The following is a 17,891-nucleotide window of genomic DNA, read 5'->3' as shown; positions in this document are numbered from 1 at the left end:
GTGTGGCCCTTAGGCAGATGGTGAAACCTCTTAGATCCTTGGTCTTATTATCTGTAAGATGATGCTAATAATGCTTAAAAAAAAAAACCAACCTAAAACTGGGCGTGGTAGTACATGTCTGTAATCACAGTTGCTGGGGTAGCTGAGGCAGGGGGATTGATTATTATACATAAAAGTTTTGTATAAAGGGCCAACCTGGACAGTTTAACAAGATCCTGCCTCAAAACAAAAACAAACCAAAAGATGACCTTCTGTCAGCTGAATTTTATGAGCTTTAAGTGTGTGTGTGAAAATGCTTTGAAAAGCAAAGCACTGGTCAGGGGGTGTAGTTCATGGTGATCCTGACGTAGGAAGGAAGCTACTTCGAGCCAGGCATAGAACTCCACTGTGATCTATTCTAGCTAGCTCTGAGTTGCATGGAGCATCAGAAAACTGGGGGTCAAGCTTTTCCCATCTCCTTAAATGAAGGCTGCATGTGCAGAGGCAGATCTTTTCATTCATTAAAGTACCCCCCACCCCCAAACACACAGCCCCGTATTCTTGATGTTTGCTGCCTGGAGACCATGTGCTTTATCTTTACACAATGCTGAGGGATTTCTGTTCAGAGGCGCCAAGCTTTGGAGTCAGGCAGTGAGGATTTCATCGGCCTGCACAGTGCTCAGGGGTGGCTGGACTTCACAGAGTGAATTCTGGGGCCAGGCGCCCTCTGGCCACTTCTGCTTCCGTGGAAACTAGGCGCCTCTGCTTGCTTTGCGCTTTTCAGACCTTTGCACGTTGGTAGCTACCTTTCCAGAGTCATTTTGCATTTTGGCTTCTGGAGATGAGGAAGAGCAGCCAGTGTGTGGGGTGCCTGTGAGAGCGCTCGCACCACACCATTATCTTTCCTCACACACTGCTGCTTTGTGTGCTCCTGTGTCTTGCTGTAACCCAGCACAGAGCAGTCACTGTGTCCTCTTCAGATTGGAGCCCCCTTTTGAGGGCTAGGGGTCTTTTGTTCAGAAGCTGTGCTGCCCCCCCTTTCTGGAGTGCTGGTCATAGTGGCCGTGCCGTAGAGTGAGCTTTGGGAAAGAGGAGGTTGTAGATTTGCAAGTGCTTTAAATTCTAACCCAAGTTGCTTTGTAAGCAGAATGAGTGAAATTAATTTTGCATTCTTAAAAAAGATTCAGTTATCTTTTTACAAAAACATCTCTAAACATGGAAGCTTCTGTTCAATTTTAACAATGTGAGCAAGTAATTCAGCTGTTTTGGATGAATGTAGAGCTCTTATATTTTTCTTACTGTTTGATTTTCAAAGCAGTCTCCACTAACGTTACTTGGAGAATGTGTGTCTCTGGAAAGAAAGCACTACACCAAGACTCCTGAAAGACAGCCTAGCTCAGGAAAAACCCTTCTTACAAAGTTAAGGTGTGGCTGCAACGTGATAACACATAGTTCCTTATAGCAGTGTGTCCGCTGAATTGTCTCAGACTTTTTTTTTTAATCCCATGTGTTCTAAGTCCAAAGGCTCAGTGCTGCCTGTAAAACCAACAGTTTTTGATTGCCTGCCTCCACACTAGATTGTTCAAATTGCTTTTCTTAATTTGATTGTACTGGTGGAATATGCACAGGTTGGAATGAAAGAGGACAGGAACTGATGAGAACCCAGAGCAGAGCTGCCTTATGTCTTGTCCTGCACAGAAGACAACTGTTCGATCATGCTTATTGCTGTCATTTAAAATACATACACAGGCAGCCAGAGGATGGCTCCGAGTGAGGGCCCTTGCCACCAGTCTCAGTTGAAGGAGAGAAACAACTCCTAAAATTTGTCTTTTGACCTCTACATATGTGCTATAAATAAATATTTGTAAACAAATAAATATTCATAAATAAATGAATAAATTAAACAAATGTATACATAAAATTTATTTTTGGTTCAGTTTTAAGCACAACACCTCCTGCTCACATATGGATATAGTTTCCCATCATCAGCACCCATCACTGACCGGCATTATCACTCAGAGTACGTAGATTACACTGGGGTTCAATCTTGGTTCTGTGTGTTCATGAACAAATGTAGAATAACATGTATTCACCATTTTAGCATCATGCAAAACACTTTCTGTACTTTGCTATTTGTCCCTCTTCCTGAGCCCTAACTGACCTTTTTACTGCTGTCATAGCTTTGTGTTTTCTGGAACATCAAATATGGCAGCCATATAGAATGCAGCCTTAACAGATTAGTTCCTTTTACTCACTAATACATCCTCACAAATTCTCCCATGGCTTTTCTTTTTTAAGATTTGTTTATTTATTTACACAGTATTGTGCCTGCATGCCAGAAGAGGGCACCAGATCTCATTATAGATGGTTGTGAGCCACCTGGTGGTTGCTGGGAATTGAACTCAGGATCTTTGGAAGAACGGCCAGTGCTCTTAACCTCTGAGCCATCTCTCCAGTCCCCCCTTGTCTTTTATGACTTCTGTTTCATATTTGGCTGAAGTGTCCCCTAAAATTTCCATGTTAAAGGCCCATGTTAAAGGCTTAGTCCTGTGAGAGTGGAAACCAAAAAGGTAAGGCCTAATGGGAGGCCTTCAGGTGATGGGATGTGCCCTTGAAGGAGGTTGTGGGACCCAGCTCTCTAACCCTTTTCCCCTTGTTTCTGGCTATAAGGTGAATATTTTTGCTTGAGATGTGTATGTTTTTAGGCTGCCATGAGCCAAAAAACCAATTGGCTGGACCAATAGCCTGAAGCCTCAAAAAGTAAGCCATGGTAACTCTCTTAAGAAGTTGATTATCTTAGGGACTTATAGTGACAGATTGCTGACTAACAGCGCAGTAGCTTTTCTTAAGCATTATATAATATTCCATAACATACATTCACCCACTGAAGGACATTTTGCTTGCTTTGCAGTTTTGGTCATTATGAGTAAGCAACTAAAAATATCCATGTATGACAGTGGTTCTCAACCTCTTGGTCTTTGTTGGTTCTTAACCTTCTTAGTGCTGTGACCCTTGTAGTATAGTTCCTCATGTTGTGGTAACCCCCAACCATAAAATTGTTTTTGTTGCTACTTCCTAACTGCAATTTTGCTATGTTTTGAATTGTAATGTATCTGTGTCTTCTGGTGGTCTTATGTGAACCCTGAAAGGATCATTTGACTCCCAGAGGGATTGTAACCCACAGGTTGAGAATCACTGATGTATGAGGTTTTGTGTGGATATAACATTTCAACTTATTTGGTTAAACAGGGAGTGTATTAGTGGGTTATGTAATGTAAGTATCTTAGTTAAATACCTTTTGCAAGAAAACACTGAAGTGTCCACCAGCAATGAGAGTTCCAGTTGTTTCTACACTACTTTTGCCAACTGACACAGTCTAGAATCGCTTAAAAGAGAGTCTTAATGAGGGACTGTCTAGCTCAGGTGGGCATGTCTGTGGGAGTTTGTTTTGATTATGTTCCGGCCTAAAAGTGGGCTGCTGCGTTCTCAGGGGTTGGGTCTTGCTGTATAAGTGCAGAGATCACAAGTAGGCACGCCTTCATTCTTGCTGTTCTTGACTGGAAAAGACAAGCTGTTTCAAGTTCCTGCCTTGGCTTCCCCACAAGGATGGACTGTAACCTAGAGTTGGGAGCTGACATAAACCCCTTTTCCCTTGGCTTGCTTTTCATCAGGGTGTTTTTATCACAACAGAAAGAGACTGAAAAGTCACATAGCCTTGCCAGCATTTGGTGTTTTCACGCAGAATGAAAACGTTGTAATTCGCGTATAATGCTATCCCATTGTTGTTTGGGGTTTTTGTTTTGTTTTTAAGACAGGGTTGCGCATGTAGTCCAGGCTGTCTTCAAACACTTGGCAGGCATCCTGTGTCAGTGGCCCAGTTGCTGAGGTTATAGGCATGTGTACCTGTGCCTAGCTTTCACTGTTTTTAGCTTGCAGTCCACAAATGATGTTCTGTGGAGCTTTTCAGATGCCCATTTTCCACCCGTGTGTCTTGGTTGGTGAGATGTCTATTCAGAACTTCTGTGCCTTTTTAAGCAGGTTGTTTTCTTATTATTGAGCTTGAAGAGTTCTGTATATACTGTGTGAATAACGGTCCTTTATCAGTTTTTAGTCTTTGTTGTTGTCACTTTTAATAATGCATTGTATCTTTATTTCTAGTGATGTCACCTGTATGTAGTATCTTTGACTCTGTTAGTAAGGGCAGTGTAGATGTTAATGCTACTTCTCCTCCCTACCTGCCAGCTCTGTGTACCTTGTCATCTGTGGCTCCGTTTCATCTGTTCTTTAACTTTTTCACCTTTAAGCATGATGATACTCAAATGATTTTGGAAGTAATCTCTCAAGCTCCATGTATAGGCATTTTATGTAGTGTTGATGTTATTGTGAACTCGGATTTCATCATCCCTGCAGGATGAAGTCATGGGTTATAGTTTTTTTCCCTGTTTATATAGCTCCTCATGTTGAGTGAAGTTTTTTGGTCTTTCACTGTTTTTGTTTTATCTTAATTTTTTTTCATCCCTTCATATAAGTAGATGTTCTGTAAAAGAAACTCCCTCTCTGGCACTCTGACCTCTTGAACTAGTTTAGACATGTCTTCCGCACTTGCTTCTGGGCATCTGTAGTAGTTTTTTTTCTTGTGACTGTTTTGTTGCCTTTTTTTTCCTCCCACAAATACGTGGAAAAAAAAAAGCAGTTTGAGGGAAGAAGGATTTATTTTAATTCTAGCCTTGGCATCTAAACTTGGGACTGGTGATATTGTCACAGCAGAAGGGAAGAGGGAAAGTGGTGAAACAGAAGGAAGGGCCATGGCAAACCAGGATCGGCTATATAACCCAAAGATTGTCCCCAGTGACCTACTTCTAGCCGAGGCACACCTGGTAAAGGCTCCACAACCTCTCAAAGCAGAGCCACCAGCCAGGGCCCTAGTGTTCAAACACATGACACCGTGGGAGGCATGTACGCAATGTGTTGTTTTTACCTGTAAACCTTAGCGCTCCACCCCTGGCCCCCAGAGGCTCCAGCTAGCTTATTATACAGATATGCTTTCGGTTCATTTTCTAAAGTCCCCACAGCACAGTTTTGACACTGTTCAAAGGTCCAAAACAAAAAACAAATTACACCTATTATACAAAGCAGTGAGTAAATGTCCTTATTCTAAAAGGGAGGAATTAGGGGGGCCAGGGCACAGCAGAGAAAGACAGGATCAAAAGACCCCAAAACCTGTAGCTTTATGTCTTGCATCTTGGGTTTGTGATGGCATCCTAGGGGCTCCAGTGGGCTTGGACAGCCCCACCTCTTCAAGTCTGCTGTGGGGGGCTGGGAAGGACATGTGATCTCTCTCCTACCCTGGCTTTCCTCAGTGAATTTTCCATATTCCTGGCATTTACAACATCCTGGAATTTCTGAAACTTGTGGCGTAGGCTTTACTTTCCCAGCTTTGCTCACAGCCTTTCTGGGAGTGCCATGATGGAGATTTGACCCTGCTGTACATTAACCTGCCCCAGCAACTTTCTGGAATCTCAACACAAGCCTTCACGATGCCCTCTTTCTTGCATTTTGCATGTCTGCAAAACTAGCACCACTTTGATGATGACAAGTTCTGCTTACAGCTTAAGGTGTAGCTTAGCTACTTGGGTCCTCATGGCTAAACCTGCCAAAATGCTTTCTTAGGCAGCCATTTTCACCAGGGTGTCCTGAAGGCTCTTTCTTGGAACTCTCAAATAAATTAACATTATGCCCTAGAGCTCTCAATAGGTGAGGTCAGGCTCCTCCCATTTTGTCCCAGCACAAAGCCAGAGGCTTCAGTTAATCTTTAACAACTATAACCCCTTGTTTTTCCCCTCTACTTTCTACTCTCTATACATCTGGGTAGGTGCAGTGAGCAGTAGCTGTGCTACAATCTGAATGCTATGCTCTCTGGAAATATCTCCCACCAAACAAAATAGTCCGTAAATTTTGAATTCAGTTTTACTCAGATTTTCAGGATTCAGGCAGATTGCAGCCAGGTTCCTTGCCAGAATGGAAAACTAATGGTTTCTAGCCTAGGCCCTAACAGAATCCATGTTCCCTTTTGAAACCTCTGAAATAGTTTACTGTCTGCATTTCTTTTGGTATTGGTCATCTAAACTTCCTTTAAAGTTATCCATTGATCGCTAACTGGGTTCTTTCTAATGCTTCTCATTAGCCTGCCATTCCAAACTCTTTTATGTTTCTTCCACAAACCAGTTCCAAAAGCTTTTAAATGATGTGGTCAGGTTTATCATAGCAGTGGCCCTACTTCTCAGCACCAGTTTCCCACTAGTCACTTTTCATACCACCGTGACCGAATACCTAAAAGAAGAACCGAGGGGAAGGGCCTACCATAGCCCACAGTTCTATGGCTTGATTGTTGGGACTCTTGATGCAGGAAAGTAGCTTACATAACAGCTACTTACATAACAGTGTCAGATGGAAAGCAGAGGCATGCTCAGGCTAGAACTGGGACCAGGCCACAAACTGTAAACAATAGTGGACCAATCTCTCTTGACTATGACAGGTGCTGCAGTGAGCCTAGGCTGAAGTCTTTTTGGACTGTCAAGGCCAGTTGAGGATCTAGACACTAAGGGGTCACTTGGGCTTGAGAGGAAACTCTGGCCCTTCTAACCTTTCTTTAATCAGTTGTTCCATATTTGTGAGAGTAAGTAAAAGGTTCTGCTTGTCCCAACTGTGGCTTCCCTTGGAAGGAGTGAGGAAACTTTTCCTCCATGTTGAACCTCCTCTTTGTAGACTTGACATTAGCTAGAGTACAAAGGCTTCCCAGAACAAAAGAACAGGAGATTCTACAGTTACAGGACATTTCAAGAGATGGCTTGCAGTCCCCTGGAACCTCGTTGACCTTAGGAGGCAAAAGAAACTGTTCTTCTCTTTAGTCCCCCTGAGCACATTACTGTGGCCTCCAAGTCTGGTTCTTGAACAGCCAGAAGATCAGTTATGCCAGTCTGGTACTTTTCACTACTGAGTATGTTTCCATAACTAACCATTTCTAAATAAACTTTGAGCCAGTCCTTTTAATTGTTGATCTTTGAAACTTTAATAACCATGTACAACATCTCTAAGTTTCATCCTTCTGTACCTTAAATAACTCACTCAGACTTTTATAATCTGTGTAAACTTTTTAGTTTTCCATTCTGTAAACATCTAACCATCTTTATTTTCATATATAAAAATTTTTCTCATTAATAAAACAGTTTCCATTTTTCTCATTAATAAAACAGTTTCTAACATTTCCTTTTATTTACTGGTTTCCTTTCTGAATACCTTAAGATATAATTTACTATTTGTTGTGAAAAAAAAAAATTCTCCCAGTCAGGGAGAAGGAGCTAAGCAATGTGTGTGCCCTTCCATAAAGACCCAAAGACAAACCAAGGTTCGGTCTCATCAGAGTTTTACCCCAAGGAACTGACAAGTTTATTGGACTTACTGAGTGTGGGTGAGGGACTACTGTCGGGACTCTGGGTACCCAAAAGCAGCCACACTGGAAAGTCTTTGCCCATGTACAATGTTGAGGATACTGACCTGTGTTACCTGGGTATATTGAGAGTCAAAAAGAAGTGAATGAGGTTGAGTATCATGGTCAGAACAGGTCTGATACTGGCACAGACTTGGAATAAGAAACAGATTCTGGTCTGGCATTATGGCATATTCCTTTAATCCCAACACTGGGGAGGCAGAGGTAGGTTGATCTCTATGGATTTGGGACCAGCCTTGGCTACATAGCCAGCCAGCGGTATAGTGAGACCCTATCTGGAAACAAAACAAAAAGAAACATAGATTCTGTGATCGATATAAGGATATGATGCTTAACTGATTGTTCAGTTTGTCCCAAAGGTCTGGGTGACTGGAATCAGAAAGACCTGAGAAAAGGAGGTCTCAGAAATTTAGGTAGGGTATTCTAGGTTCAGACCAAAATAAGAGGAAAGTAACAACCCAGGAGCATTTCTAAAATAGTTGATAAGATTTGCTGGCCAATTGCTTGGTTGCAAAAAGAAAAGAGGAGGGAGAATTTAAGTATGACTTGAAGGTCCTTAGACGTAGAGTTGAGAGAATGCAGAGATACAGAAAACCTTAAAAAAAAAAAGAGCAGTGTAGTATTAACAAAGGAAAAAGAATAGATGCAACAAATATTTGCATTATACATTTCACAACATACTGGGTGCATTTCATAAATGAACTTTGGTTTGCTGTTAAAATTTTTGAGAGGTTTATACAAGGCACAGATAATAATTATTAGGAGAACAGACAAAACTTTGGCAGCAAAAGGAAGGAAAAGCAACAAATGACGAAAGGTTGAAGGAGAATGGGGGGAGGAAGGAAGAGGAGCCTCATTTAAGTGATATTTGAGGAATGGCAGGTGCTGTTGTGATAATCCTATCCTGTTGTGATAATCTGCAGGCTTGCCTGTTGGACACAGTTACTGTGAAACATGAGTGATCTTCCGGTCTTTAGCCTGGCTCTCTCCAAGATGACTTCATTCTAGTGGATTGGTATTACAAAAACATTTTATGGCTGAGTGGTTGCAATCTTCATTTTATAAGAATAATTAAACCTTTTCTTTATTGAGTAATTTAGTGTTATGCAAGCTAGTTAACTAGATGTGTACAAATTTTAGAAGTCTGTCACAGTACTCAGTGTCTGGAGAGCACAATTTAAATTTCTTTTTAGATTTATTTATTTTATGTTTATGAGTGTGCATCACACGAGGGCCTAGTGCTCTGTTTGCAGAAGTTAGAAGAGGGTGTCAGATGCCCTGGGACTGGAGTTACACATAGTTGTGAGTCACTTTGTGGGTACAACCTGGATCCTCTGCAAGAGCAACAAGTGCTCGCCCATCTTTCTATCTCTCCATCCCTCCCTCCTTCCCTCTCTCTCTCTCTCTATCTTTCTGGCTTTTTGAGACAAGGTTTCTCTGTGTAACAGCCTGGTTGTCCTGGAACTGGCTTTGTAAACCAGGCTGGCCTTGCAAAGATCCACCTGCCTCTGCCCCACTGAGTGCTGGGATTAAAGGTGTGCACCACCATGCCCGCCCCACGAGAACCAGGGTTTCTGCGTAGTGGCTGCCATTGCTGCCCATTGTCATTGTCATGCTGAGGTTAGCTGCTGCTCCCTCTTTTGGCAGTCTGGGTCAGGCTGGACTCTGAATCTCTGAACACCAGGCTGTCACCAGTGAAGGGTAGATTCTACACACCCTTCCTACACTGCAGAAAGGGAGAGACGGGTCATCTCTGGGATCTTTCCTGATTAGAGAGCAGGCTACAGCAGGCAGCCCGGACTCCAGAGGTCTTTACAATTTTTAAGTAAGTTTAAGCCTAGAGTCTTCATTTCCCTGTGATCCCTGTGTGAGCTTTAATGTTTTTACTACTAGTTATTATTGATATTATATATAATATAGCAAAAAATATGAAAAAACCCTTGCACTTACATTTCTCGTAATAATATTCTAAATTCTGTATTATTTCCTGGTTTTAACAATCTCTTTAACATTTGTAGCTATTCCACATCTTTGTGCCATTTGTTTTTGTTTCTCTGTTTTATTTTCTTTGTTCTTTTTTTTTCTTTTTTTTTAATTTCTTTTGGTTTTTCAAGACAGGGTTTCTCTACAGCCCTGGCTGTCCTGGCACTCTCTGTGTACACCAGGCTTGTGTCTAGCTCAGAGATCAGCCTGCTTGTTTCTGCCTCCCAAGTGCCAATTCTGTTTTCTAGTTCCTTGTCAAAGTCCTCCCTTCCCCCACCTCTTCCTTGTTGAAGGTGGAATTCTGGGTCCTGGACATGCTAGGCAAGTATGTTACTACTCAGGCCCAAGCCCCTCTTCCTATCCCAAAGTTCACTCATTTAAAATATGTCCTTGGGAAATGTAAACAAACTTAATGTTTTATTTAGTTTTCAGCACTGTCTGTATAGCTGTATTAGGCTGCACGTTATAGAATACCTAATTCAGAGTGACTTATAGGAAACATGTAAATCAGCTGTTCCAACAGCAAGGCCAGCAATAGGCCAAGCTTCAGGGTTGAGATGATGCCATTAAGAATTTGGTGTCCTTCTTTCTGTACCACAGACTGAGTCTTAGCCTTGTCATAGGATGGCAGAGTGGTTGCCAGCCATATGCTTTTCTCCTAATGGCTAGTGATATGTAGCAGCCCACTCCTGTGCCCCTCCGCCACAAAAAACCGATTTTTTTCTAGTATCCATAGATATTTAATTTTTTATATAAAAATATTTTTCATACAGTATATTTTGATCGTATTTGTTACCCTCCCAGCTCCTCCCAGATCCCTCTCAAAAAATAAAAAAAAAAAAACAACAAAAATGGAAGACATAATAGACAAGCAAACTTAAAAAAACCAGTAAGACAAACAAAACAAAACAAAATAAAATGTAAAGGAAGAAAACGTGGAGTTCATTTTGTGTTGGTGTGGAGTCCGTCCTGGAGTGTGATTGATGTGCCCTGTAACAATGCATTGGAGAAAACTAATTTTCTCTTTCCCAGCCGTTATCAATTGCAAATAGCTTCTTGGTTAGGGGTAGGGTTTTGTGCCCACTTCTCCTTTTCAGTGCTGGGATTTTGTCTGGTTTCAGTTTGTACAGGACTTACACATGCTGCCACAGTCTTCGTGAGTTCACATGTCTGTCAGTCTTGTATGTGGAAACACTTTTCTTGGAGTCATCTGCTATCTCTGGCTCTTAAAATCTTTCCATCTCCTCTTTCATATAGGTTCCTGAGTCTGAAGGAGAGGGGTTTGATAAAGAGATCCCGTTTAGGGCCGAGTACTCCAAATTTGCTCACTCTCTGCACACTGTCCAGTTGCAGATCTCTGTTAATTACCATCTACTCCAAGAAGAAGCTTCTCTGATGAGAGTTACGCATTTCTCTGCTCTGAGTCCCCAGCCTAGAGTGGCAGCTTTGGCTTCTTGGCTGTGTCCATAGATCTTAACTGAGCTATGCATTTAATTGAACCACCAGCTGCGGTGGGGATAGGATTGTTCTGGATTGTTCAGGCTTACTCAACTACCTGGAAGAGGGAGAATTGGATGAAGGGTGACAGCCATACCATCCTTTATGCCATATTTTGAAGACATTTGAGTTTCATTATAAAAATGCTTGCTTGCTTTTTTTGTTTATTTTTTCTCAATGTTTTTATTCTCTTTTGTCTTTAGGGACTGTTCCAACAACCAAACGGACAGGCATTCCAGCTCCACGGGAACTCTCAGTAACTATCTCAAGAGAGAGGTCTGTGCCACGTGGTCCCTCCAGCTCAAAGAAGGTGGGCTCCAGTCCAACTTCCTCCTGCAATCCCACTCCTACCAAGCACCTAAGGACCACCTCTGCAAAACCTAAGCAAGAACATGAAGGTTCAGAGAAGGCTGTGCTTGAGTCCCAGGTTCGGGAACTTCTGGCGGAAGCCAAAACCAAAGACAATGAAATCAACAGGCTTCGGAGTGAACTAAAAAAATGTAAAGAGAGGTGGGTCCTGAGCTCTGAGGACCCCTGTGCTTCAGACCCAAGTGCAGAGGGCACATTGGCCCCCGTGGGAGACACAGAGCCTTTGATAAGAACCCTTGAGGAGAAGAACAAGACCTTTCAGAAAGAGCTTGCTGACTTAGAGGAAGAGAACAGGGCCTTGAAAGAGAAACTGACTTACCTTGAGCAGTCACCAAACTCAGAAGGGGCAGCAAGTCACACTGGTGACAGCAGCTGCCCAACATCCATCACCCAAGAGTCCAGCTTCGGAAGCCCAGTTGGAAATGAATTGTCCAGTGAAATGGATGAGTATAGAAGAGGCATACATGGAAGTGCATTGCGGACCTCAGGATCTTCAAGCAGTGATGTCACTAAAGCCTCTCTGTCACCAGACGCCTCAGATTTTGAGCATATCACTGCAGACACCCCATCTCGGCCCCTGTCAGCCACTAGCAACCCTTTTAAGGGCTCCAAGTGTTCCCCTACTGGGAGCTCCCCAAACAATGCAAGTGAGCTGTCCTTGGCATCTCTCACCGAGAAGATCCAGAAGATGGAGGAAAGTCAGCACAGCACCGCGGAAGAGCTTCAGGCTACTCTGCAGGAACTGTCAGATCAGCAGCAGATGGTGCAGGAGCTGACAGCTGAGAATGAGAAGCTAGCGGATGAGAAGACCATTTTAGAGACTTCTTTCCACCAGCACCGAGAGAGGGCAGAACAGCTGAGTCAGGAAAATGAGAAACTGATCAACCTTCTGCAAGAGCGAGTGAAGAATGAGGAGCCTAGTGCCCAAGGAGGAAAAATCCTTGAGCTGGAGCAGAAGTGCACAGATATTCTTGAGAAGAGCCGCTTTGAAAGAGAGAAGCTGCTCAACATTCAGCAGCAGTTGACCTGTAGCCTACGGAAGGTTGAGGAAGAAAACCAAGGAGCGATAGACATGATTAAGCACCTGAAGGAAGAAAATGAAAAGCTGAGTGGGCTCCTAGAACACGAGCGGTGTAATAATAGTGTGATGGCCAAAACTTTGGAGGAATGTAGAGTTACCTTGGAAGACTTGAAAATGGAGAATGGGTCCTTGAAGGCTCATTTGGAGGCCGATAAACAAGAGGCCCCAGAGGCCAGCAGTACCGTGGGGCAGATGGCAGAGAACTTTGAGGTCCAGGAAATGCTGAAAGTGGCTCGGTCTGAGAAAGATCAACTGCAACTGTCTTGCACGGAGCTCAGACAAGAATTGCTAAAGGCAAATAGTGAAATTAAACACGTTTCCAGCCTGCTAGCTAAGGTAAGGAGAGGGCTCTCAGCTAGTATTTGTTGACATTTCTCTTCGAGACCTTAACAACATGGAGCAAAGAGAATCAGTTGTTCAACTCTATTTGTGAATCCAGCATTCCACTTTGAAAATCTGTTAGAACTTAGACAGGTTAGTACTGGGGATTCTGAAGTAAAAACGCTCAGATTTTTATACAGATAGTTCAAAGATTAATGGAATTGTATCACATGGTATGATGTAGTGATGAAGAATATCAGGGGTGGCATGTGCCTTGGTGGGAGGATGCTTTCATAGTATCCTTTGAGGCTTTAGATTTGATCCCTAGCACCACACAAAAATGGGATGAAGTAAAATTTAGAGCCATCCGGGATACATTGATTGACTTTTTGATGCATTTAGTACTTTTCTGAGCATATTCTAGCACTGGCTCCTTTAAATGTTGTTTAAAATGCCATCTAATATTTATCATATAACTGTTTTATATTCACTAGTCCACTGTTATTGCCATGTGTGTATTATTAGTTGTTTATGTTCTTTCTGGTCTAAGGATATTAAAAGTAAATTTTTATGTATCTCTGATTATTTCTTCAGGAAAAATTCCTAGACGTTGACTTAGTGAGTCAAAGAGCATAAACATTTTAAAGACTTTCAACACATTTGGCCAAATTGCCCGCCAGAAATAATACGCCAATTTGTTCCCACCAGTTCATGAGAGTACTTGCTTCCTTGAGCCCTTGCCAAAACGTCGTACTAAATTATATCATTCAAATCTGTTAATCATTTCCTGAAAAAAAATTTTTTTAGCTTAGAGCTTAAGATGAAATAAGCGATCGTGGCTTTCATTTTTAAAATAACTCTTTGATTTGGCTGGAATGTTGCTGTGTGATACAAGATTATTGGTGGTGATTGTGTGATCGTTGTCTGCCTCACAGGGTGAGTGCTGGCTTCTGGTTCCTGTCTTTCTAGCTCTGGGTCCATGATTTGGGGTGCTGCTGGGAGTGGGGGAGTGAAAGCATCTATCGTTGTTTCAAAAGGCAGTTAGTTGTGCTGTGGGCTCGTTGGGAGGTTTCTACCAGTTGTGCGTCTGTTTTAGGGTGGGTCAGCAGCAGCCCAGTTCTGTACTCGGCTGTCTTCTGTCTCGGTGGTAGGTTGTCTGGGGAGATTTTATCTTTGCCTGTGTTGTAATTCACAGGCATTTTATTGAAGGAATGGAAGCATTAGTGGTTATGAGCCAGCTGCTCATTTGAGTTGTATGTTGATAAATGAAGCTTTGCATTAAGTCACCTTGTAAAATAAGAATGTTCTCTTTTGTTGTTTAAAGTTCACTCATTACTTATTTTGCAAAATGTTTAATCTCCCACCCAGATGGACCTTCATTTAAAAAAAAAAACAACACTTTTTTTAAGATTTATTTTATCTTATGTGTATGAGTGTTTTGCCTGCACGTATGTGCTCCACATGCTTGTCTACTGCCCACATATGCTAGAAGAGATCATCAGAGCTCCTGGAACTGGAGCTACAGATGGTTGTGAGCCACCATGTGGATGCTGTGGAAAGTGCCTGTGTCTTCTGCAAGAACAGTGCTCTAAATCACTGAGGTCCCCTTGGACCTTCTTGAAGCCCTTCTTCTGGCTGTCTCTGGCATTTTAAGGAATTTGACATCTCAAGTAGCATATTTTTTCCAGTCAAAGGATTGTATATTCATTACAGAAGATTTAGTAAAATACAGAAAAGAAAATGAGCACTGCCTTTAATGCTACCACCAGAAGGAAAATCTACCAACATTTTGTTATATATATCTTGGACATTTTTCTCAGTTGATATAATCCTTGGTTTGCTTACAAACCCATATAATAGTTCATCTTTCTGTATAAGAGAACAGAGTATGTGTGGCCACAATATAAAAATACATTGAACCAATTAGATTACTGTACAAGTTCCACTTGTAACCTTTTTTTCCCCTTGTAGAGATAGGGTTTCTCTGTTTAGTGCTGGCTGTCCTGGAAGTAGCTCTATAGACCAGGCTGCCCTCTGCCTTCCAAGTGCTGGCATTAAAGGTGTGAGCCACCACACCCAGCCTAAACTCTTTCTTAATATATTTCTACAGTTATTCTTTTTAAAAGAATTTTTATAGTTTGTTTTCCTTCCTGGTTTCTTGAGTAAAATTCTTTAACTTTACCCTCCCCTGGTTGGATTTAAAGGTATGAATTTGCCCTTTCTTATAGCTTAGCCAAAATAAAGACAATAAAATCTAGAGTTTTCCTTGTATACATTTAATCTATTTGGAGAAAATGGAAAACGTATGTTTCTTATAGAACACAACACACAAATACATACTTAAAATCAAATTGCTTTTAAATAGTTAAACTGTTAATCACATAGTCCCATGTGTTTACTGATTTTTCTGCCAACTAAAATTATTATGTACTGACTGTAGGAGTCCAGCCACTGTTTAGTTAAGAGTCTAAGGGGAAAAATACATGAGGTGTAATGCTACATACACAGGATTTCTTTTATAGGTATTAAGACTCCAGGTCTGTGATTTTGCATTGCCTGTGTACAGAGAACACATTTATATAAGTCATCAAATTGAAGAAGCAAATTCCAGACCTCTTAAACTCTGTTTTCTGTTGCACCTGACATCAGGTAATTCAGAAGAGAAATGGTTATTTCAAGAGAGATTCAAAACAGAAAGATATTTGAGCTGCTAGTTCAAGATGTTGGAAGTGTAAAGTCAAGCGTGTGTGTCTGCTGAGGGCTGGGGTGTTTCTACTCATGACAGGGTGGGAAGAATGAACTACCTCATGTGAGAAGGCACGGGGGAGAGGGTGAGTGGAGGTGCCAGCTTTCTTTTACAACAAGGCCCTTGCTCTTTAGTCCGCTGAGCAAGAGAGAGCCCATGAGACTGCACCCATATACTCTTTTTTTAAAAAATAGAGTTATTATTATTTAAACAGTATTCTGCCTGCATATATGCCTGCATCCTAGAAGAGGGCACCAGATCTCATTATAGATGGTTGTGAGCCACCATGTGTTGCTGGGAATTGAACTCAGGACCTCTAGAAGAACAGCCAGTGCACTTAACCACTGAGTCATCTTTCCAGGTTACCCATGCACTCTTAAGTAGCCTCCTCCTGCTCACTTCTAAAAAGCCTTACACCAGTATTCATTACTTCTCTCATGGCTGTGTCAAAATACTTACTAAATACTTAAGGAAGGAAGGATTTATTTTGACTCAGTTTTGAGGGGGAAGCATGGCAGTAGGAGATGCGTCAGCCCTTCACTCTAGTCTGGAAGTGGAGAAGGGTGAATCTTGCTTTTCCTGTACTCAGTCCTAGACCCCAGCCCAGGAGACTGTCTGTATTTAGGGTAGGACTTCCCCTCTTCAGTCTTCAGTTAAACCTTTCTGGAAGTTCATAAGATACTCCAGATGTGTTTCCATGGTGATTCCAAATCTAGTCAAGATTAGCCATAATTCCTCCTCATACTACCACACTGGAAATAAAATTTCAACATGAGTCTGGGTACAGACGAACCATATCCAAACTGTAGTACAGGCTGACGGCTCAGTGTATCCCCATGGCAGAATATCAACTAATCCCCAACAACCGTGGATTCCAGTAATGTTCCTGAAGGAACCCACCCATTCTTAAAGGACAGCAGGACAGGAGCTCATCACATGCTTTCTGGAATGTGCCTGCTTCCCCCAGCAGGTCTCTGATCTTAAAGCCCTGTGAAAAGTGGTGGACCCTGAACTGCTAGACGGACTAAGGAAGGATGGTCAGTGGGAGCCAGATCCACCTTGGGCCTCTGCCCCTGTGCTTCCACATGCTTCCGCTGGAGAGTGCTACCCTGTACATCAGTTTTTTTTCTTTAACCTGCTTTCCTTGTGATGGATTTATTTCCTTCCTTAGATGTGTCATTACCTCTAGTGAGGTAAGGCCACAGCACCATTCTCTTCCTTCAGCGTGACCTCAGAGCTCATCTGTGAGTAGCCGTGATGCTCCCATACCTCTGTCCTTTGCATGTTTGGGGGCAGCACCTGTTGTCCATGTCCTTCCCAGACACAGCCCTGCTTGGCTGCTCACTATTAGCTCCCAGTGGCAAAATTCAAATACCTAGCTTCATCTCTGGCTCTGAGTTTTCTATAACCCTCATAACCCTCATCCCTTTTTTTAAACAGCAGAGGTGTAAATATACCAGAGTAACTCCATCCTAGGCAGAATAGCATTGAAAACACACACACACACACACACACACACACACACACACACGCACAGATTTAGGCCAATGAGTATGCAATATGGCCACCTCTGTTTTCATTCAGGAGAATATAACAGAATGAGTTCTGCAGTAGCCATGAGGTCAAAACAAAACCAGCAAGTGCAGCACACTCCCAGGCTGCCGTTCTTGTTCTTTACTGGATGTTTTGTACTCTCTTAGCATGGTGGCCTTTTCTATGTATTAGCTATTTAGTAAATGTTGTCAAATGGGTGAATGAAAGTTTATCGTATTATAATAACAACTAATATTTTAGTATTCTTGTATGTTCTACATACCCTTGGGAATATCTTTTTTTTTTTTTTTCTTCCCATCATGGCTAAGAGTTAAGTGCTGGATAAAGTTTGCTGGAGAAGAGTGTTAATTTTGCTGGATGTTGGTTTCAGATACTTCTTAAATGACTAAAGCTGCTAAGAGTTGGTAAAAATGAGTAGCTCAGCTGCTTGACTGACAGCTTGCTTAGCAAAGCAGCAGCTCAAGGTTCGGCAGAGACCAAGGTCAGCTGGTGACCACCACTGTCAGTTGTGATGGATTTAGTGTCTTCCCTTGTCCCCTTCCCAATAACAAAGTGGTACTCACCCTACTGTGACAAACCCCTAGTCATCTAACTATCTTTCCATTTCCACCCTCCCATCCTTGCCTGGTCAACCCTTTGAAGCCAATAATCTTTGGCTAGATAACTTTTTTGACTGTAAATGTGATCTGATAATAATAACAGTAATAAGTTATTATTGCTATTGTCTTTTTGAGACAGTTTCACTGTGTAACCCTTGGCTGTCCTGGAACTCACTCAATAGACCAGGCTGGCCTCGAACTCAGAGTTCTACCTGCCTCCTGAGTGCTGGGATTAAAGGTGTGCACTACCAGCAC

General features: G+C 42.2%; 1 protein-coding gene across 8 annotated transcripts in view; it reads left to right on the top strand.

The window, feature by feature from the left end:
• Specc1 (sperm antigen with calponin homology and coiled-coil domains 1) overlaps nucleotides 1–17,891 on the top strand; it is a 250,854-nt gene that overhangs the window by 134,964 nt on the left and 97,999 nt on the right. For all 8 annotated transcript variants that reach the window (XM_021639172.2, XM_060363570.1, XM_060363566.1 and 5 more), the window contains one exon: nucleotides 11,170–12,752. In XM_021639172.2, coding sequence (XP_021494847.1) covers nucleotides 11,170–12,752 — 1,583 coding nt within the window. The remainder of the gene's footprint in view (nucleotides 1–11,169; nucleotides 12,753–17,891) is intronic.

This window comes from Meriones unguiculatus, chromosome 11, assembly GCF_030254825.1.
Source record: "Meriones unguiculatus strain TT.TT164.6M chromosome 11, Bangor_MerUng_6.1, whole genome shotgun sequence".
NCBI classification, from domain to species: Eukaryota; Metazoa; Chordata; class Mammalia; order Rodentia; family Muridae; genus Meriones; species Meriones unguiculatus.
The sequence above is the reverse complement of the archived record's forward strand: the minus strand, read 5'-3'. Positions and strand labels throughout refer to the sequence as shown.